Source organism: Hippopotamus amphibius, chromosome 8, assembly GCF_030028045.1.
Source record: "Hippopotamus amphibius kiboko isolate mHipAmp2 chromosome 8, mHipAmp2.hap2, whole genome shotgun sequence".
Taxonomy (NCBI): Eukaryota; Metazoa; Chordata; class Mammalia; order Artiodactyla; family Hippopotamidae; genus Hippopotamus; species Hippopotamus amphibius.
In genome coordinates this window covers 103,296,233-103,319,161 of record NC_080193.1, presented here as the reverse complement: position 1 = coordinate 103,319,161, position 22,929 = coordinate 103,296,233, and the positions used below count along the sequence as shown (strand labels likewise).

The 22,929-nt window shown below is 38.2% G+C and overlaps 2 protein-coding genes across 4 annotated transcripts in view; one reads left to right on the top strand and one right to left on the bottom strand.

The window, feature by feature from the left end:
* CASP8 (caspase 8) overlaps positions 1–11,201 on the top strand; it is an 80,627-nt gene extending 69,426 nt beyond the window's left edge. Inside the window, exon 13 of the mRNA XM_057745728.1 lies at positions 11,071–11,201. Coding sequence (XP_057601711.1) covers positions 11,071–11,126 — 56 coding nt within the window. The 3' untranslated portion in view covers positions 11,127–11,201. The remainder of the gene's footprint in view (positions 1–11,070) is intronic.
* Positions 11,202–12,323: 1,122 nt separating this feature from the next.
* TRAK2 (trafficking kinesin protein 2) overlaps positions 12,324–22,929 on the bottom strand; it is a 66,583-nt gene continuing 55,977 nt past the window's right edge. For all 3 annotated transcript variants that reach the window (XM_057746400.1, XM_057746399.1, XM_057746401.1), the window contains exons 14-16: positions 22,601–22,867; positions 18,869–18,974; positions 12,324–16,270 (exon numbers count right to left, since the gene is read on the bottom strand). In XM_057746400.1, the coding sequence (XP_057602383.1) occupies positions 15,592–16,270; positions 18,869–18,974; positions 22,601–22,867 (1,052 nt within the window). In that variant the 3' untranslated portion in view covers positions 12,324–15,591. The remainder of the gene's footprint in view (positions 16,271–18,868; positions 18,975–22,600; positions 22,868–22,929) is intronic.

The following is a 22,929-nucleotide window of genomic DNA, read 5'->3' as shown; positions in this document are numbered from 1 at the left end:
AAGCAGTTTAACATTCGATGTAGCTGGGTGCTTCCTATGGGCCAGATCCACAATGAGTGATCAGTTATTGTTATCCTAGTTTTACAGATGAGGATACCGAAGCTCAGAGAGGTCACGGGGGTAGCAAGTCACAAAGCTGGGAATGAACACAAGTCTATCTGACTCCTAAGCACTTGCTTTCCCGTTGGGTCACACTAGCTGTCTCTGAAATGATGAGAAATCCTTACAGCAGGTCCTGCATAGGCCTTTCTGGAAAGTCAGCTCTGTAACTCAAATTATAGTGCAAGCAGATCTTTCAGTTTCTCTTTCCTGGTCAACTGCCTGAATTACACAGTCAAAACTTCCTTTTTGGCTCCAGAAAAACAGAAACAAAAATCCCTATTATGAAGGTTTACATGAAGGACAACTATCAGATAAACATGAAGCCTTGATCATACTTGTTTATCTTCTCTCTCTTCCAGATTCCCAGTAAAATGAAAGTACAGATAAAAAGAGATTTAATTCCACAAGAACAAAAAGAATGAGAGAGGAGACAGTATTGCACAAGTGATGTCAATACATGTTTGGTACCATAACCCCTTCACTTAGCACACCATAGGAACCTGCAGCCTACATGTAGGTTCCTACCTCTCGAACCTGCCTTCGAACCTGCCTCTCCATCCTCTTCACCTATCTTACCCAACTCACTTCCCCCCTGCACCCTGCAAAGGGTGCAGAAAGCAGCAGGAGCCAATTTCCAGGTGAAAGCCCCCCAAGACTCAGGATTGGAACTGGTAGATTATCTGATGATACCGATAAGTATTTGACAGATCTGGTAGAGCATGTGGTAGGTCAAATAATGCTCCTCCCCTCCCCCCCCCCCCCCAAAGAAACATGTCCATGTTCTAAGCCCTGGAACCTGTAAATATGTTACCTTACATGCCAAAAGGGGTTTTGCAGCTGTGATTAAGGATTCCCTCCCATGTCTTTTTTTCCCTTCTAGTATATTTTTTATTTAAATAAAGTTGAGATACAATATCATATTAGTCTCCAGTATACAACATAGTGATTTGACATTTATATGTTACGAACTGATCGTAATAAGTCTAGTGGTCATCTGTCACCGTGTGAAGCTATTACAATGTTGTTGAGTATATTCCCCAGGCTGTGCATTACATCCTTATGGCATTTATTTTATAACTGGGAATTTGTACCTCTCCATCCTCTTCACCTATTTTGCCCAACACTTTACCCCTCTCTCCTCTGGCAACCAGTTTCTTCTCTGTATCTATGAGTCTGTTTCTGTTTTGTTTGTTCATTTGTTTTGTATTTTTTATTTGTTTAGGTCATTATTAAAGTTTTTACTGAAAACAATGCATGGTCATACAGGAAAGGCCAATATAGTGTGTTATCAGAATAGAATAAATCAGAGTTGGTTGGCTGGTTAAAAAGTCATATGGAAAAGTTGAAAGGAAACTGAGTTTTAACAATGTAGATAAAATATTTTAAAATGTTATATGTATATATAGAAATGTTATACTAAAAAATACTAGAATATATTTGCAAAAATGAAAACGGGTGTTTGGTTTTTCAGATTCCACATATAAGTGAAATCATACAGTATTTGTCTTTCTCTGACTTATTTCACTTGGCATAACAGCCTCTAGGTCCATTCATGTTGTTGGCAAATGGCAAAAGATTTCATTCTTTTTTATGACTAATATTCCATTATATGTGTGTGTGTGTGCGTGTGTGTATACACCACATCTTTTCTTTTCTCTCATCTGTTGGTGGGTAGTTAAGTTGCACAGCAAAGGAAACCAACAAGATGAAAAGGCGACCTACTAAATGAGAGAAGATATTGGCAAACGATATATGTGATAAGGAGTTAATATCCAAAATATAAAAGAACTCACACAACTCAATAACAAAAAGATAATTCAATTGAAAAATGGGCAAAGGACTTAAATAGACAATTTTTCAAGGAAGACATACAGATGGCCAACAGACACGTGAAAAATGCTTAATGTCTCTAATCATCAGGGAAATGCAAATTAAAACCACAATGAGATATTGCCTTACAACTGTCAGAATGACTATTATGAAAGACAACAAATCACAAGTGTTGGTGAGGATGTGGAGAAAAGGGAACCTTTGTGCACTGTTGATGGGAATGTAAATTGGTGCAGCCCCTATGGAAAAGAGTATGGAGGGTCCTCAAAAAGTTAAAAATAGAACTACTATGTGATCCAGCAATTCCGCTTCTGGGTATTTATATGAATAAAACAAAAACACTGATTTGAAAAGATATATGCACCCCTATGTTCATTGCAGCATTATTTACAATGGCCAAGATATGGAAGTTAAGGATCTTGAGGTGGGGCGATTACCTGGATTATCTGTGTGGGCCCAAGGTAATCGTTAGTGTTCTTTTAACAGGAAGGTGGGAGGGCCAGAGTCAGAGAAGAAAATGGCCAAGTAGGAGTGATTGAGGAAGGGGCCATGAGCCAAGGAATGTGAGCAGCCTCTAGAAGTTGGAAAAGGCAAGGGAATGAGTCTCCCCAGAACCTACAGAAAGAATGAAGTCCTGCTAACATCTTGATTTTAGCCTTATGAGACCCATTTCAGATTTCTGACCTTTATAAGATAAACTGGTGTTTTAAGCAATTAAATTTGTGGTAAATTGTCACAGAGCATTTGTAATAGGAAACAGAAAATTTGGGGGAGAATTAATAGTAGAAACATAGACACCTAAGAAAATTAAAATTGCATAATTAATGCAGATTAAAAAATATTGCATAAGAAAGTAAATATAATCCTAGTGAAGTACACACTCATATATGTTAATGTAAACACTGAATATTGATTTAACCAAAAAGTGATTTGTGACTACACTGGAAGATAAGGGGTGGGGGAGGAGAGGCGAATGTTGGCCCAACGACCAGGTGACAGGGCCACCATATCTAGCTGTCTGTGTTTCCCTTTGCTTGGGGGCCTAGTCAGGAGATCTCAGGGAGACAAGGGAAGCAGGTTGGGTGGAGCACCCAGGTGATAAGATGGTACCACAGTGGGCAAGAATTCGGGTAAGAATCTGAAAGAAGCCTGCAGCAGTAGTAAGACAGAAGCTCTGCTTCTGTTTAGGACCTTGTATCTGTTTCCTGTGAGGATGGGACCAATCCTGAACTTGGGGGATTAGAGGAGTCCCTGGGGCAAGAAGTGAGAGGTTGGGGCAGGCCAGCTCCCAGCAAGTGCCTTCTCCATTCCGTTTCTTGTTGGCACATCTGGACAGAGTGGTTCTTAAAGGCCTGGATCCCCCATGTAATTTTCTGTGCCCCCAGGGAGGCTGGCAAAGCGGCATGTCCACGATAGGTATTTGATAAATATTTGTTACCTGACTAATAAACTGGGTGGCTCTAACTACAGGGACCAGTCAACAAGGAGAAAAGAGATCCACAAGTGAAACTGTAAAATGTAATAGTCATTACAATATTATAGATAATGTTAAAAATTAGAATGAAAAAACCAAAATGCATAGGTAAATTATGGTACAACCACTCAGTGGAATTTTATATAGATTTTAATTGACCACTTTAAAGCCTGTAGAGAAATGAAGAAATGAGTATGAACCAAGAAATAAAATAGTGGTTATGTGGGACATCCCTGGTGGTACAGTGGTTAAGATTCTGTGCTCCCAATGCAGGAGGCCTGGGTTCAATCCCTGGTCAGGGAACTAGATCCCACATGCATGCTGCAACTAAGAGTTTGCATGCCACAACTAAGGAGCCCACCTGCTGCAACTAAGACTCAGTGCAACCAAATAAATTAACTAAGTAATTAATTTTTAAAATGTGGAACACAAGAACAAAGAGAAAATTTAAAAAAAAATAGTGTGTGTGCAATGAATACAATTATGTAAAAGTTTGCACCAATATGGACAAGGGTTAGAAAAGAATATATTTAAAAATGAAAATTGAGCCAGAATGTCAGATTTATGATTCCCCCTCCGACCCCTCATAACATTCTTAACTAAAATTTTCCTTGGGTTTTGGAATCAGATGGGTCTGGCTTTGCATGGAAGCTTCTCCACTTCTCAGCTGTGGGAGCTCAAGAAATGTACTTTCACTTTTCTGAGTCTCAGTTTAATCTGAAAAATGGGGACAAAAATTCATGCCTCCTCATTGGGCTGTTGTGCATATGAAATGAGACCATGTCAGGAAAGCTCTTGGCACACTGCCTTGCAAACATTAGGTTCTTAAAAACTGGTAAATGAGTTTAGGAATATTATGAACCCCAGTGGATTCTGTTTACAGAAGCTTTTATTTCTAAATTTGTGGGAGAATGGGTTTATTTTTATGTTTGTATTAAATTGAAATATGTTCGTTGTAAAGAACACAGAAAAGCCTGAGGAAGCTAAAATTCCCCAAAATACTAACATCTGGAGATGGCCACTGAAAATATTTTGGTTAATGTCTTCTAGAATTCTCTGTAGTCTAAAAAAACAGATTTATATAATTTTCCATAAATGAGAACAAACTCTACTTACATTCTAGATATGCTTTTTAAAAACAATGTCATGAGCTTTTTAATGTCAGTAACTATAGGTATATATACATATATATAATCATATAATCATTTTTAAACTTGTTTACTATGGAGAAATTTTTAAAATGTACAGAAGTAGAGAAAAGAGTACAGTGAACTCACACATCACCTAGCTTCAACAATTAGCAGTTTGTGGCAAGTCTCATTTATCTGTACTCAGCCCACATTTTTTTTTCCTTTTTATTTATTTATTTATTTGTTGGCTGCATTGGATCTTTGCTGCTACACGCGGGCTTTCTCTAGTTGTGGGGAGTGGGGGCTACTCTTCGTTGGGGTGCTCGGGCTTCTCACTGCAGTGGCTTCTCCCATTGCAAAGTACGGGCTCTGGGCACACGGGCTTCGGTAGTTGCAGCACATACACTCAGTAGTTGTGGCTCGTGATCTCTAGAGCACAGGCTCAGTAGTTGCTCCGCGTCAGCCCACTTTTCTAACACTAGATTATTTTAAAGCAAATTTCAAGCACATCTATAATTTTAATTATACTTAAGACAAATCTTTAAAACAAGCCTGAGATTTCTTCCTATATCATCATGACTTTGTAAATTTCTCTTCTACGAATGTACCCATTCATATTTTTAGCCAGTTTTGTATTGATGAACGTTTGGTTGTTTCCTTTTTTTCCTGTTATGAACAATGCCTTGGTGCATATTCTTTTGCTCTTAGAAAGTAAAGGCCTCGCCCTTCAAATACTTGTGGGGGCGATACTCAAAATATTTAAGAACCAGTAAGACAAGACTATAGAACAATCAGAATAGTCAAGGGTTATAGAGCTGGAACAGGGTAGAGGACCCCACTCCCATCTCCACTCCAGGCATTAAACCCTTACTTGCTGAATCCTGAGGTCTGGGGATTCCAGAGGAGGTGTTGGGGTAACCAAGGTGGCAGTCAGGGCATTCGAGGGGCTTGGACAATGTATACGCACAACCAGTATGGCAATATTTCAGTATTTCAATACCTGCACACGCGCTAAATTTCAGCCCTCTACCTCTGTGCTCTCCCAAGAGAAATCACTGTTAGCAACTTGTTGGGTATCCTTCCAGAAATGTTCTGTAATCCTTAAAACTTTGTACATAAACGAGAACATACTTTACACACTACACCATTTCTGCTTTTTTTAATATAACAGGATATCTAATAGATATTTCCATATCAGCATAGATAGATCCACTGCATACCAAGCGACTTGATGTGCATCCTATGGCTCTAAATATAGGGGTGTGTGTGTGGGGGGAGGGTTAGGATTCTTTCTCCTCATTCTTTTCCTTTCCTATATCTCTCCCTTATGATTTTACCTGAGGATCAGTGGACCGAATGTGCCAATTGGTGACTCTGTGGTCACCAGTGAGCCAGCCGAGCCTCCAGAAAGGTCACTGGTTAGCATTAATAATCAGAAGGAAAAAAATTACATGAACCATCTTTCCAAAGGGCTTACCTTGGACTGCCCAAAGATTTGTTCCTCCCATGTGGTTCCTCTCCAAGTGAAGAGTCTTAAAGGCACCACACGGTTATAGAGAAACTGGGTCCCATCAACACAAAATTAGAATTCACGTTAGGTCCAATCCAGAGGTTCCAGAACTCGAGACTTTAGCGGTCATTCCAAGTGAATGAAACGCCAGAGCAGAAAATCCACAGTATGTGTGGTGCAGAGAGACGGGCTTCCAGTGAATCCAGTCACAGGCTGAGCCGGCACGAGCATGAATTTCCCTTCTAAAGACAAGCCGGTTTGAGTCTCTCAGTATTGCAATGAAAGTCAAACCAGAGCAGAAAGTCACCCCTTCACTCAGACCCTCTCCACTTGGGCTTTGTGTTGTGAGGTTTGTCCTTGGGAGGCGGAAGGGAAGGTTTGTTTCTTTTATTGCTATGGAGACAGAACCCCAGCACCTCATTAGCTGAGGCACTCTGCTCTTTAAGAGAGAAGGCTGGAAAAGCAGCCATTAAGAAATTCTCCAAGATGTGAGACAAAATATGTTTAAGATATACTTTCAGAGGAAATAGAATTAAACAGCACTTCTAGGCTTAGCTGGCTGTGGCGGTAGTTTCCAGACACGTTCTGTGATGAGTTTTAAGTTCCTCTGTCATTTGCTCACAGAAATCTTAAACTCTAAAGTAAGCACTTTCTTCCTTGAGTTTCAGACTTTGAAATCTATATAAGTACAAATCCCCCAGGGCAGGAGTCTTTTTCAGTACCAAGAAGCTCAGATTTGTTTTTTCCTAAAGAAAGCTGTTTTTTCTCATTATAGAAAAAAAAAAGCTTGCTTATCAAAGACCAGTGGCTTTTATTTTTATTCTACTCCATCTCACTATATTTTAAACATTTTATAATAAAAAATTGCATGAAAGAATACCCTTATTACATACTATTCTCATCTATTTCTTTTTTAAAATTTTTTAAAAATTGATTTTTTAAAATGAATTATATTATTTATTATTTAAAAAAATTTTTATTTTATATTGGAGCATAGTTGATTAACAATGTTGTGTTAGTTTCAAGTATACAACGAAGTGATCCAGTTATAAATACACATGTATCTATTCTTTTTCAAATTCTTTCCCCATTTAGGTTATTACAGAATTTTGAGCAGAGTTCCCTGTGCTATACAGTGGGTCCTTGTTGGTTATCTATTTTAAATATAGTAGCGTATACATGTCAGTCCTAAACTCCCAATCTATCCTTTTTCCTTCTACTTAAAATGAAAGCTGATTATAAATCCTCCAGATTGATTTCATGATTCACCAATGAGTCACAACCCAAAGCTTTTAAAACTTTGTTATAAGTTCATCCATTCATTCTATTCCACACTTATTATCTACTGTGTGCCAGGCACTATTGTGAGATGTGGGCAGATACTTCAGCTCCTGTGATCCAAAGAGCTTAGAGACTAGCCGGGAAACAGACAATTAATAAATTTAATAAAAGCACAATGAAGCTTATATTGAGGGCCTCACCACATGCAGTGGGAGTAGATAGAATGGATTTCTCTCTAGTTTAATGAATCAGACAACAGTTTTAATTAGAGAAACAATCTAACTAATTTTGCATATTAGATAATTCTGACTGCAGTGTAGAAAAACAATTGGAGGGGCCAAGGTAGGAGAGGGGAAACCAGTTAGGAGTCTGTGGCAGTGGCCAAATGAGACCCGACAGTGGCCTCCACCGTGGGAGCAGCAGCGGAGATGGAGAGAAAAAGGACAAAATAGGACTTGGTGATGGAGGGAAACGGAGGAGACAATGATGATTCCCGGGTTTCTAGCTCAAGCAATTGAGTAGATGGTGGGGCCATTTATTGAGATGGGAAAGTCTGGGGGACAGACAGGCTCAGGGGAGCAGGTCATGATTTCTTGGACTTTTGAGTCTGAGGTGCCAGGGAGACCTCCAAGTGGTGAGGTCAATTACAGAGTTTGTGACATGTTTTGGGAGTTCAAAAGAAGAGTCTGGGCTAGAAACACTTCAGGAGTCTTCAGAGTCTGTCGTATTTTCAGCCAAGGGAGTGGATGAGATCACACAGGGAAAGGGTGTTTGTAAGAAGAAAAGAGGGTCTAGAACAGAGCCCTGAGGAACACCCATATTTATAACAGTGTTTCTCAAAGTGTGGACCATGTGTTAGTTAAAATATGTACAACTACCACAAGAATGAAAGTGGCTTAAATCAAAGAGGTTCATTATTTCATGAAATATGAAGTCAGGAGGTCAGGCTACCAGAGTTGATGTAGACTCAGAAATGTCATTGTAGAACTGGGTTCTTTCCGTTTAACCTCTGTTAGCTCTTCTCCCTCTCTTCCTTATTACTGTTGCTATATTCCAGAGTATTTATTTTCAATAAATCTTCCTTTATATACATAATGGATATTTAATTAGTCAGCAGAGACATTTAGGATAAGTTGCTACTCTTGCAGATATATTCTCTAGTTTTGGTGACTTGACTGATTAACAAATCAGTCTCTAAATAAAGAAGATTTGAATTTAAGTGTGGAGAGACATAACATATTCACTGAAACCAAATGGATCATTTTTCAAATGCTAGGGCTGACTCTAATTATTTGCACTTAGTTGGATTGCTGTGTATTTTATGGTTTGCATTTCCATCTTACGACAACTGCTATGGAGGAAAAATGGATTTTATGTGATTCATAAGGAACGGGTGGGGAAAATTGCCTTTCATTTGCAAATATCTGTTGATACTTTGCAATAGTTACCAAAGTAAAGCTGAAGCATCAAAGTGCTGTATAAAGATCATACAAACTGTAAAAAAAAAAGAAAGTCGAGCCAGCCTCAGTATGTTGCTGGAGGGGAGACTCGTGGTTGCACTGTAGCTGCCACAGCTCCAAGCACCACGAGCAGACTAGGTAGAGATGACTTCAAAAACTAAAAGGGGGACTTCCCTGGTGATCCAGTGGTTAAGACTTCGCCGATCAAACCCACAGAGGGTGTGGGTTTGATCCCTGGTCAGGGACCTAAGATCCCACATGCTTCATGGCCAAAAAACTAAAACATAGAGCAGAAGCAATATTGTAACAAATTCAAAAAAGACTTTAAAAATGGTCCACATCAAAGAAAACAAAAAACAAAAACAAAAAACAGAGGGAGAGAAGTTACCAAGAGAACAAGGGGATTGGATTTAGGGATTGGATATTTATTTTGAGTCTGCTTATTGGGTGAAAATTTATATTTAAATGCTGTCTTATGATTAAAAACTAATAGGATTTGGGTCTTTGTGGAGAGTGGCTAAAAACAGAGATACAAAGGAAGTGGGTGCTCAAGGAAAACCCCAAGACATTTGACTTGGCCAAGGCTTAGCACTGATAACTTTGAGATTTTTTTCCCCCTCCTTTCCTCTTTTTAATCATAAGGACAACTTTGCCATCTTTAAAACAGCAGAAAGGAAGGAAATGAAAGCTTTTAGGAGCTAAGCGTTCACTGCTCTTTCTTTGGTTGAATTTAGGGAAACTTTGGCATTGCATAAAAGGCTCTTTCCAAAGACCACATAAGGGAACTGATGCTACTAACATTCTTAGTAACTTTCCCCAAAGCAATGTGCCTTGGAATGGAGGAATGGTGGTGGAGGAGTCCAGAATACCAACAGTATAGCCAAGTATAAGTTGGATAAATTAATGAGAGAAACTGTGACTTAACAATCCACGTGTCATCAAAATTAGTCTGCAGGCGAAGGGGAAGCTGGGATGAAGTGAGAAAGTAGCACTGGCATATATACACCACCAAATGTAAAATAGATAGCTAGTGGGAAGCTGCTGCACAACACTGGAAGACCAACTCGATGATTGGTGATGACTTAGAGGGGTGAGATTGGGAGGGTGGGAAGGAGTCAGGGGAGGGAGGGGATATGGGGATATTTGTATAATTATAGCTGATTCACTCTGTTGTACAGCAGAAACTGGCACAACAGTGTAAAGCAATTATATTCCAATAAAGAGCTTAAAAAACTTAATGCAAGTGTAAAATTATGAATTAAAAAATATAAATATTAAAAAAAAGGTCTGCAGGGACTTCCTTGGTGGCACAGTGGTTAAGACTATGAGCTCCCAATGCAGGCAAGGGGCCTGGGTTCAGTCCCTGTTCAGGCAACTAGATCCCATATGCATGCCACAGCTAAGAGTTCACATGCCACAACTAAGGAGCCCGCCTGCCTGCAACCAAGACCCGGTGCAATCAAATAAATAAAAAAATTAAAAACCATCAGTCTGCACATCAGCTGGGGAAATGGGCACCATCTTGTGTGATGGTGCAGCCCTTATGAAGTGGTGAATGTGATCCGTGGGCGCGCATTCAGAGGCTTCCCGTTCATGCAGCTCTATTTGGTGGCTCTGTGAGAATATTCCCAGTGTGGAAAAGACAGCGTTCCCTTAAGGGCCTTGTCATTGTTTTCAGTTCTCTCTGATCATTTCTTGTCTTTCAAGATCTGAGTTGAGGGTGCTATGCTAAGTCCCACAGACTCATCCAGCAGTTTCCAAATGGCCCCTAGTCAGGGAGCCACAGGAATCATGCAACAGCCTGCAGTGCCACCCTTACACCTAGAAAGAGAGGCCATTGCCTTGAGCCCAGGGCTTTAGAGGGCTCTGCAAATCACAGGTATAACACAAAAATCTAACTTTATTAAAGAACACATGGGCACTTGATTTTGAGCTCAGTTCTGGATTAGCAGGACCTGCAACCCTAAACATCCATTCTCATCATTAATATCATCAGGGCCCAGGGGAATGCTTCCCCCATCTCTTGCCCTTTATCTTCAGAACAAAAGATGCCCTGTGTCCACATGCTATAAAGGTTTCTGGGTTGTTCTACTGCTAAGGTCAGAGACCTTGCTTTGGAATGCAGGAGGGACTGAGGCAGGAGCAGTGAGGTGGGAGGAAAGGAAACTTGTCAAAAACTCTCAGCATGAATGCATAGATTTACACAGAATGAGATACTGCTTCTCAGTGGTGCTGAGCATCCATTTTTTGCTTCTTTTCATGTTTTCATTTGTAATTCCACAGGTACTTGCAAGAACTACATATTGAGGCTGAAGAGCATTTTGCAATATGGGTTCTGATTATCTCTAAATTTATATATGTATAGAGGTCTAGATGGAACACAAGTGAATCATGGTGCCAATTCTTCACATTACAGATCTAGTGGTTACTTTAAGAGATGGTGAAATAGCTATATAAGTGGTAGTGAATTAAATGAAATTAAAATACTTTGTAAAATTTTCTGGCCCATTGTTGTAATGTTTGAGTGTTATGTGAAATTCTTGCTTTTAAACAACGTAGTGATTTTGCTGAGAAGGTAAGGAAAATAAATGCGATGGAATAAACTTTTTTACATATGACATTTATATATTTTTCTCTAATATATCACTTTTGGTGTGTTTCACTCATACTTTCTTATGCTGAAGAATAAAGTACTTCTTATCTGTCAGCTAACAGTTGTGTTTTGACATCTTCGCCAAACCTGTATGGCATTTGTTCATTTGAAAATTTTTTGGCATTTTAGCCCTATTTCATAAAAACTAATGAAGAAAAGAAAAACCAATACTAGTATAACTCAAACAATATAATAAAAACAGAAATGAAAGTCAACAGGATGCTGAAAGCCTCAAATCTTTACCCTCACCAGGCTTTTGAACTTAAAACACTTCCACTGATAATCATTTGTGAAAGAAAACACAATTAAAAATGCTGGGAATATCACTAAACTATGTATCAAAGATGTAGAGACTCATACCTCACTCATTTCTCACAAAATGTTCATATTCCTAAATGGATACTACATGAGTTAAAAAAATACAGCAATTAAATTGTGACAGAGAAAAGAGAACTTCAAAGAACATTTTCTACTGGAATCCAACAATTCTCAAATTTGTTTCTCTTGGAAACAGTTTCTAAATACCTAAGAGTATCAGTAGTAAATTGTGGACTACAGGAAATGAATTGCTTCATACTTCCCAAGTCTTTTCAAATTAAAGATCTGTGTATCAATAACTTTAGATTTTATTTTTTTGTTGCTGATACTTTACTGAGGAAACAATATGGCTATTCTATTAAAAAAATTTAAGAAAATACAATAAGATCTGTTTACTACTCATGACTATTGTTGGTTTGTTTTGTGTTGCTTTGGCAACTAGAGGTTGTTTTCTGTACCAAAAACAACATAATGGAAAAGAAAGACTAATAATGCAGGATTATCTGTGAAAAGAACTGGGACAAAAACACAGAAAGACAAATGAAAATTTAAGAAGATACTCATGTTTAATTATCTGATTTACATTTGACAAAGCAAAGGTAGGTGCACAAAGAGCTGTTTGACAAAGTCAAGCCCCAGATATCAAACTACAGTATCTCCCTGGCAGCCCAAGAGGGCACCATGCCACTCCCAGGTAGCTGTGTTGGCAATGCAACCACTCAGTGTAGAGGCTGCTGTGTTGCTCTTGAAGTACAGGCCTGCAGGAACCCGACATCAGAGCACTGGGCCACTAAACACTAAGAGCTCTAGTTCCAGGTGTCAAAAGTCAATGTTACTACCAACAAGTACTAACTATGTACCCGAATGGTCAGAAAAAATAACAGGTTTTGAATACTGTATAAAATACACCTTTTATAGAGAACAGGCTATAGTTGTGAGCTGCCTTTGACTTATTTCCTCCCTTTGCCAAAGTCTGTTCATTCAGGTCAAGTCAAGGACATATAGTACAAAAATTTTTTTTATAAACTACTTTAACAACGGTCATTAACTTTTTTCTAACACCCATGCCTAAGGCTATTTACATAAGATTTGGATCATCATAATTCAGGAGAATTTGTAGTTCTGAGTTCACAGGGAAGGTATCCCTCCTAGTAGATAGTAGGATACTCAGAAATACCTGAGGTATAATCACTGAGAACCTTTAGAAGGAGAAAAAAAAAAAAAAAAGATTGGGGTTTCCTATACTGGCATTAAAGTACATACACAGTTGATATAGAAAAACTAAAACGTGAATAGTGCTAAAACATAACAAAATTAAGAAGGAACTTGCTACAAGGCTCCAGTTCTTACTATACTTTATACACAATTTCATCATAATAGAGATTCTCAGGCTGTACCAAAAATGATTTTAGGTGGAAATTTTAAAAACAACAGAACCCAATTTCAAAACAGGATTCATTTCTAGAGGCAAACATGCACGAGTTTACAATCATTGTGTTTCTGGTGGAACAGCAACATCCATTTAATTTTCAAAACCCAAAGTCTTGTTCTCTTTAATCAGACGGGCCTATTTGGCTATGAATAAATACGCCCTTGCCCTGCCTCCAAAGTGATCATTTTAGTATTGGTTATTTTAAAAGTATACTAATTATATAGAACACTTCAAAATCTATTTTAATTTATAGTTGTTTATATATTATACGTAAAATCTGATTATTTAACACTTTGTACTACTCTCTGGCCCTCTATTTTCCTACTTCCTGATGTTTCTTGGAAACTGGCAACAGGAAGATTACTTTCTTAGAGAATAAATAAAATGCTTAAAGAATTGTCTAAAATAAGCACCCCAGAGTTACTTCAAGAAGTAGAAACTCAAATACTATCATTTAAAATGTGAATTGGAATATTATAGAAATTTAAAATCAGGAATTTTTCTGGTCCACATTCAGGGACACTTACATTCACTTACGGACAAGATGGAATTCTTTCTGAACATCCACGTGTGTGGTCTGCTGAATTCAGAATGACTGAGCAAGGGGGAGAGAAGGGGGAGAGAATGGGGAGCGGACACTCTCACTTTGTTTTTAAGAAATTTATTTAGAAAAGTTTTCTTAAAAGATTCTAAAAAGCATGGAAAACATTTTACTATTGCATGTGTGTTTTGAGCACGTAGCTTTTGAGTACATAGCTCTTCCTGAAGGAGAGGCAGCTCAAGAGGAGAGACGGACCCTCCTCCGGCCTATAACAGGTTTATGGATGGGAGCCACAGGAGCAACACCTCCGTCAAGAATTCTTCAGAAAACTGCCTTTCAGAACAAAGCAGCAAAACATTTGCTAATAAAGCACTGAAAATATCAAGTAACATGATCCCATCTTCAAAAATAACTAGCCCCCTGCTTCATCTTCTCTCCATCATGCCTTTCCTGTAATGGCATTTCTTTCTGAACTGCATGGTCGAGATAAAGCCATGTCATCTGATGAGAAGCAGACCTTGGTTAGCAATGCTCAGAAAACAGATCTGTTTCTTCCCTATTCACAGCCTTGGGTCACACTGCTGAAAGCTGAAACCTAATCCCCGGGTTTCACTCTGCCATCTCACATAATTAAAAAAAAAAAAAACAACAACAACAAAAAATGGAATCCCAGAGGAAAAAAGCTTTGATTTTGCCATTAGAAAGTTCACTCTCTAACTCTACAGATATCAAGAAAAAGACAGATGTGTTTTAATTTTATTTTATATTTAAAAAAACACAATCTCAAAGCAAGCACCTGGGTTTTACTTCAGTTTATAATAATTTACTGTGCCTGAGAATTTTTGTGCAAATACATCATCTTTCATTAAAAATATGCATAGCACATTTTTGAAAAAGTTTAGTTGCAACCAACTTTCCTTAGAAAAAACCTTACAGACATAAATACACAACATTCTCTAATGCCTATTGATTGCACTTCTGGTTTAAACCTTCTAGCCTCCAAGAATATTTGAAAGATGTGATTACGTTCATACACCTGGGCCACTGCACTTATTCAGAAGAAATATTCCGAAAACAAGTTTCCTTGGTTCCAATGTACCCATATTTTCCTTCTTAAAGTAAATCCCTCCTACCCCCCACTCATGTTGTTTGGGTGGGGGATATTGTATAAAAATACAGATTTAAAAAATGGACTCTTATTAATCACAAATGCAAAAGGAATGTGGATGATGTTTGGGTTCCCAGTGGTTCAAAGGCCTGAAAACAGAAAGCAAAAAGGGAGTCTCCACTACTCTGATCTTATGAAAAAGGTAAAATTCTTTGTTTAATAATGCAGTGAGCACACTCTTCGATGGATGTGTAATTTAACCAGGCATTAACATGGGCCAACATATAAGCCGTCTCACTGTTGTCTCAGTAACAGACTGAGTTTACCCCAGTAACCCTCTAGAATAGCCTTCCAAAGGCAACAGTCAAAGCTGCTCCTTCTTTTATCCCATCTCCTGACCTGGGTCCTCCCTGCTTATGCTCACCAAAAGTAAATGTGCTAGCAAGTTCAGTATTTTTGGTATGTTTCAATATTACTGAATTTATTTTCTAGTCACTTTTTATTTTCAAGACAAGAAAAACCAACTGAAGGACTTCATTTAACCTCTCTTCTTTGCCTCCAAACACTTCACGACCCATTCATTGATACTTTCAATGTAACAGACAGACCTCATGTCAATTCTTGCACTTTCCCCTTCTCACATTCACAATCCTGCTGCAACATTCTTTTTCTTTCAGACAAGACTACATGTATCAGTGCAAATCTTTCCTTCATGTGCTAACTTGTATAAGAGGTCAGTCAACTGCTGAACCTCAGTTCTCCTTCAGGATATCCATTTTGGGTGACGATGTGCAAACTGGGGTGCCAAAGCTACCCATCATGACTGGAAGACTCTGATTCCTTCTTAGTCCACTCAATAAATTGCTACCTGAATTTAAATAGACAGTAGAGTTTGGTCTTTGAAGACCATTTTCTGCCTCTTGGCTTCTTCTATTTTCCTGGGCCTCAGGGGTCTTGATCACTCTGGCTATCCCCAATCTTTTCAGCCTGTCCACTAAGTTCATCTTCAACTGGCCAATATCAGGAGGGTTTCGGGATGGTCTTAAGCCATACATCTCCTGGAGGAATGTTTCAGCTGGTCGGGAGGCCAAAAAATTTTCAGAGAGATGCACTCGAGGCTCAACGGGCAAAGGAGAAGGGCAAGGTGAGTGAGATGGTGAATTTGGTGGCGTGCAAGGGCCAGCCAGTCCTCTAGGGAGAGGCTGGAGGAGGCGGTTCTCTGACACTGGGCTGTGGTATGCTTGAGCGGAGATGCCTCGCTCTTGTAGAAGTTTGGCCAAGCTCATGGTGCTGCTGAAGGTTATGGTGGAATCTCGTCGGTTGGTGATGGATTCACCAATGCTGAGTCTATAGGACATAGCAGGAGAATTCACCGCCGTGTTTGATGAACTGCTACCACTGCTTCCACAGGATAATGAAGGGAGGCCAGAGCTTTACACAGAAAGAAAGAAACAAAAAGCAGGAGAGAGAGTTTACGAATAAAAAGTAATCCCAAGTCAGCATTTGAAGTAATTACAGTAGTTATCCATAGTAAATATAGAGGAATAGGCAACACATCAGTATCCGAGGAATGAAAATTTTGATGTGTTACTTCAATGATTAGTTATTTGTTATTTGTAATTTAGTCATTAAGTTATTGAAACATTTCTTTTCACAGAATATGAGCTTACTGTACTCTAGATAAGTTTATTATTCTCAAATAATAACTTTATTATTCTTAAATTTTAACTCTAAAATGTTTATCTGTGGAGATACAACTAACTTTTATGATTAAAAAATCAAAGAAATTTAAATATCAAAGAAAGTAAACTTTAGAAAATTTTATTAATATATCCATTCCAAGTGAAATACATCAAAAGATAATAATCCACAATTTAACAATTCTTCAACCTTTCAGAAAATACAATCTTTCGTAATTAAACTAAAGATGCTCTTCTAAGGAGAAACTTATTTCTTAATCTTTCAATTTTATGTTACTGAGAATAAAGTTCTAATTGTCAAATTTCCAAGAATGTTAATTCCAAACAATAGTAGTATAAGGATACCCTTGGAATGAATTTTTCTCAATATTGACTTAAAGCATATGTTTCTGGGAAATTAAAAATAATTAAAAAGCTTTGACAGCTATTAAGAATCTTTCTTGTTACTCTATGTTTTGTTAAAAAGAAAAAAAAAAAACTAAGTAAACATTCAAGTACTCAAGGAAATGGTAATAGAATGGAGAGGGTACTTCTTTAGCAAATTATTCCCCCTTGAGCAAATGTTACCAGCATTTAATACATAAGCTTTCACTTCAATACAAAACACTCAGAATATCTAGATATCAAGATTTATAAATATTATGAACAAGATGCAAATTTAGGATTAATAAATAAACTTTCTAAAGTATCAGCTTGGATTAAAGAAGCAAAATGCAAACAAGCTGGACTCCTTAGTTAAACCAGTCCAACTAAGAAACTCCAATCCGATGTAGTCTATCCACTGTACTCCCAGTCTCCCAGCTCCCTGACCCTACTTTATTGTAGAATTGCCTGTCCTTTCCTAAACTGTTCACGTCACCACTATACCAAATGATGGTATCAACCTATATTGAGGAACCACTTTTAAAAAGCCTGTTGTCTTGTTGACTATAAGAACTACGTAGAAAAATTGCAAATATGCCTGTTTATTACAGACTTTACTGAGGTCTTTATAGGATACCACCTAAATGCTTCCCTAAGCAATCAATTTCCTTCATCTTATAGATATGGTGAATCATAATGTTATTTCCCTCCAGCTTGGTAGCTAGAAAGCTAAGACTCAAACACATGGCTCACCTTACTCAGCAAGTATATAAGACTTTATAGTACAATTTGTACACTAGTTTTATTCCTCTATCCATTTGATATCCTTACTCTTGATTCTTTTTCATTTTTCTTCTCCACTTCTAGTTAATATTATCCCTGCAATGCTCTACATATCTCTGGAAACTACCTTAGATTCTTTTGGGAATTGGTAGGATAGAAAGTACTGCAATACTGCTTGCTGTTCTAGCCTGTGTAGTAAATAATTTGGACTGCCCAGAGGGTTCTGGCTTTGCGCTCAGCTTCTGGGAGGTAATCTACGCCATGTCTGCTAGAAGTGTGTCTGTTCGGGGTGGAGGCTGGCCACATTAGATCTTGGAGTGGACCTGGCCACACCCAATAGTTGTAGGGTGGGGACTGGCCATGCCAGAAAGACTAACCATGTGATTTAGGGTGGAAGCCTTGGGTCAGTGGACCTGGAAGTGAGTTATTATAGTTATAGTGAGTTATAACTATGTGGGTAATCAATCAATCAATCAATCAATCATGCCTTACACAGTGAAGCCCCAATAGAAAATCCAGACACTGAGGCTTGGGTGAGCATCTCTGGTTGGCAATACTCTGTGTGCACTGTTGAACATCTATCCCAGGAAAGTAATGACTCCTAAGGACAAGGGAAGCTTCATGTGTGGAACTCTTCCACACTCTGACCTACGTGTCTCCTCCTTTGGCTAATTTTATCCTGTAACCTTTCCCTGTAATAAACAGTAACCACGTGCATAACACCTTTCAATGAATTCTGTGAGTCCTTCTAGAGAGTTTATCAAACGAAAGCATGGTTTTGGGAACCCCCTGAACTTGCAGGTGATATCAGAAGTGAGGGTAATCTTGTGCGGAAGACTAGTCCCTCCAATCTTGCAGTTTGGCTAACTCTGGGTATAGTCTCAGCTGGGTCATTTCCCACCTGTCTGCCCTTGGACCAGTCACCTGAATTTTCTATGCCTCACTTTCTTCATTTAGACACTCACTTTACTGAGACTTTGTTTAGACAGTCACTTGCCCTGCCTACTTCAAAGAGTTATAATGACCAAACATGAAAATACAATGTGAAAATATTCTTAAGACAAATTATCACAGAACATTAATTAAAATTATGGGAATTAAAATGACAGTAACTTAAACAAGAAATTCATGAAAACATAGTTGAAGAAAGAAGTAAGGCCTCAAATTACCCAGCCCCTCTTACCTGGGGGTAACCTGAGTGATATCAGAAGGATGTAATATCCTACAGGTGGTGAAGGTGAATGTCGAGTTTGTGCAGGACAGACACTTTCCTGGGTTTGAGGTTGCAACTGAAGTAGAGAGTTGTAGGGAATCAAACACAAAATTGAAAGACTAGGTTAATAATGTAAAAAGTTCATCATTATTATTAGTAATACAGCATTTATCAAGTGTCTTTTATACAAAATTTCCCAAATCTAGAAATGAAATATACATATTGTATTAGTATCCACTGGTTAGTATATAGCTGAATCCTTCAATAATTTGAAATTGTAATTCAAAAGGATTTAAAATAGCTTGGAAACAAGAGAAAAACACATTCTAAAAAATACATTAAAAAAACCAAACCAAGAACTAGTCATCCAGTCTTTCGAGCCAAACTATCTACTGCAGCTGTTCTCAAAGTGTGGTCTGCACCCTGTGGAAGTCTACAGGTCAGAACCACTTTCATAGCAATGCTAAGATGCCGTCTGCCTTCTTGAGTGGGTTGGCATTTGCACTGCTGGTGCCTAAGTGATAGTGGGTAAAGCTGCTGGCTCCTCAGCACAAATCAAGGCAGAGGCAGCAAGCTGTACTTCATGGTTGTCCAATTACAGTAGGAAAGAAAAGGCCAAATTCACATAAGAATGTCCTTGATGAAGCAGTAAAATTCATTAAATCTTGACCCTTGAACCTTAATATTCATGTGATAAAATGTGAAGTAAGCATTAAGTACTCTGCTACACACAGAGATACAATGGTTATCTAGAGGAAAAGTACATGTGCAATTTTTACATTTTTTCACAGAATACTATTTCTACTTGAAAGAACAATTAATGCAAACACTAAAGCTATTCAGATTTGGATATCTGGCAACATTTTCTTGAAAAAGAATGTAGTAAGCCTGTCTCTTCATGAAAATAGCTGGCAGGATTTGCTGCCAGTGACAAAATTTGAGCTTTCAAGTGAAAATGAGTGTTTTGGTAGGCTTGTATCTATCACTGAGAGCTCTAAAGTTTCCTAATACTAAAAGACTTACCCAATGAGATAGATGGCTGATATTTTGTGATTTCAATATATTATAGAATGAAATGTATCAACATTTAGAAGATCTACATAACTCAGTGAACCAATATTTTCCAAGCAACCAATGCATGATGTTACAAAATCATGCATGGGTAAAAGATGCATTCAAAGTGTAGGACAGAGCAATAGATTTTAATGTAACATAGTATGAAAAGTTCACTGATAGGGTTTTAGATTCATAGTTACAATCCTTAAAGAAACTACCACTTATCAAGTTTTGGTGTAATATCAAAGAATATCCACAAATACCTGAAGAGGCTATTAAAATATTTTTTCCTTTTCCAACCATGTATCTGTGCGAGGCTGTATTTTTTTTCTTTTTTTAAATTTTAAATTCTTTTTATTTTATTTTATTTTATTTTTTATTGAGGTATAGCTGATTTACAATGTTGTGTTAGTTTCAGGTACACAGCCAAGTAATTCAGTTATATATATTATATATATATATTTCTTTTTCATATTCTTTTCCCTTATAGGTTATTAAAAAATATTGAGTATAGCTCCCTGTGCTATACAGTAGGTCCTTGTTGGTTATCTATTTTATATATAGTAGTGTGTATATGTTAATTCCAAACTCCTAATTTATCCCTCCCCTCTCCCCTTTCCCCTTTGGTAACCATAGTTTGTTTTCTGTATCTGTGGGTCTATTTCTATTTTGTATGTAAGTTCATTTATATCATTTTTTTTAGATTCCATATATAAGCAATATCATATGATATTTGTCTTTCTCAGTCTGGCTTACTTCACTTAGTATGATAATCTCTAGGTCCATCCATGTTGCTGCAAATGGCATTATTTCATTCTTTTTTATGGCTGGGTAATACTCCATTGTACTGTATATATGTACTACATCTTCTTTATCCATTCATCTGTTGATGGACATTTAGGTTGCTTCCATGTCTTGGCTATTGTAAATAGTGCTGCAATGAACACTGGGGTGCATGTATCTTTTCGAATTATGGTTTCCTCTGGATATATGCCCAGGAATAGAATTGCAGGATCATATGATAGCTCTATTTTTAGTTTTTTAAGGAAGCTCCATACTGCTGTCCATAGTGGCTGTACCAATTTATATTCCCACCAACAGTGCAGCAAGGTTCCTTTTTCTCCACGCCCTCTGCAGCAATTACTGTTTGTAGACTTTTTGATGATGGCGAGGCTGTATCTTCTTCATACTCTTCAACCAAAAGAACGTATTGTAATAGACTTAATGTAGAGGCTGACACAAGAATCTTGCTATCTTCTATTACGCCATAAATTAAAGACTTGCAAAATTGTAAAACTAAACCATTTTCCTCACTACTTAAAAAACAGCACTATTTACAATAGCCAGGACATGGAAGCAACCGAAATGCCCATCAACAAATGAATGGATACAGAAGATGTGGCATATATATACAATGGAATATTACTCAGCTATAAAAAGGGATGAGATGGAGCTATATGTAATGAGGTGGATAGAACTACAGTCTGTCATACAGAGTGAAGTAAGTCAGAAAGAGAAGGACAAATATTGTATGCTAACTCACATATACGGAATCTAAAAATGGTACTGATGAACTCAGTGACAAGAATAAGGATGCAGATACAGAGAATGGACTGGAGAACTCGAGGTATGGGAGGGGGCGGGGGGTGAAGGGGGAGCTGAGATGAAGCGAGAGAGTAGCACAGACATATATATACTACCAACTGTAAAATAGTCAGTGGGAAGTTGTTGTATAACAAAGGGAGTCCAACTCGAGGATGGAAGATGCCTTAGAGGACTGGGGCAGGGAGGGTTGCAGGGACTCGAGGAGGGGGAGTCAAGGAAGGGAGGGAATACGGGGATATGTGTATAAAAACAGATGATTGAACCTGGTGTACCCCCCCAAAAAAAAAAAAATTTGGCTCAAAAAAAAAAAAAAACAGTTATTTTTCATAAAACATATTATTTGTGTTAACATGTAACTATTTTAAAATAATGAGTTAAATATTTTTATAATTTCTCAGTTTTGATTTCTAATATGGTAAATATCAGTAGATACAACCCACACAGACACGCTCTTGGAATTTGTAATGATGTTTTTAAAAAATTTTATTTATTTATTTATTTATTTATTGGCTGAGTTGGGTCTTCGTTGCTGTGTGTGCGCTTTCTCTAGTTGTGGTGAGTGGGGGCTACTCTTCGTTGCAGTGAGTAGCCTCTCATTGCAGTGGCTTGTCTTATTGCAGAGCACAGGCTCTAGGTTTCAGTAGTTGTGGTGCACGGGCTTAGTTGCTCCGTGGCATGTGGGATCTTCCTGGACCAGGGCTCAAACCCATGTTCCCTGCATTGGCAGGTGGATTCTTAACCACTGCGCCACCAGGGAAGTCCCTGTAATGATTTCTAAGAGTGTAAATAGATCCTGAATCCAAAAGGTTTGTGAACCACTGACTGAATTGCTCTCTCTCTGCGCACTCTACTTATGCAGGTTGGCTAAGATGTGGAGAGAATCAGATGGAGCACTTATGCTATAGATTTCTATTATCTTATATTCAAGACTAAGTACACTTCAGTAAGATTTAAATAGAGGCAGTCAGCTGACCATACAGTTATGCAGGAAGCAAAGTACTACTGGTTAACAGACTACACTCAACCAAGTACTCTTCTCACCTGTAACTGGACCATCAGCTGAAGTCACGGGAGGCAGGAAGATTCCTGTTATCGGCTGGGATATTGATGGTTTCTGTTCCACTTGAAGAGGCTGCTGAACCTGAAAAGTGATACCTTCCTCTTCATCTTCTTCTAAATCTGAGAGGTGATAGATGGCATCCTTGGGCAACTGGGCAAAGCCTTTAGTGATGACACCTGGTCTTGGGTCAAGAATGGTTCCCAAATTTGGTTGAGCAAGCTGCTGCCACTGGTACAGAGTTTGTGACCCTGAGTATGTAAACAAAAGAAAGCGGCATGTTTTCAACTTCCCACAAATATTGTCTTGAGAG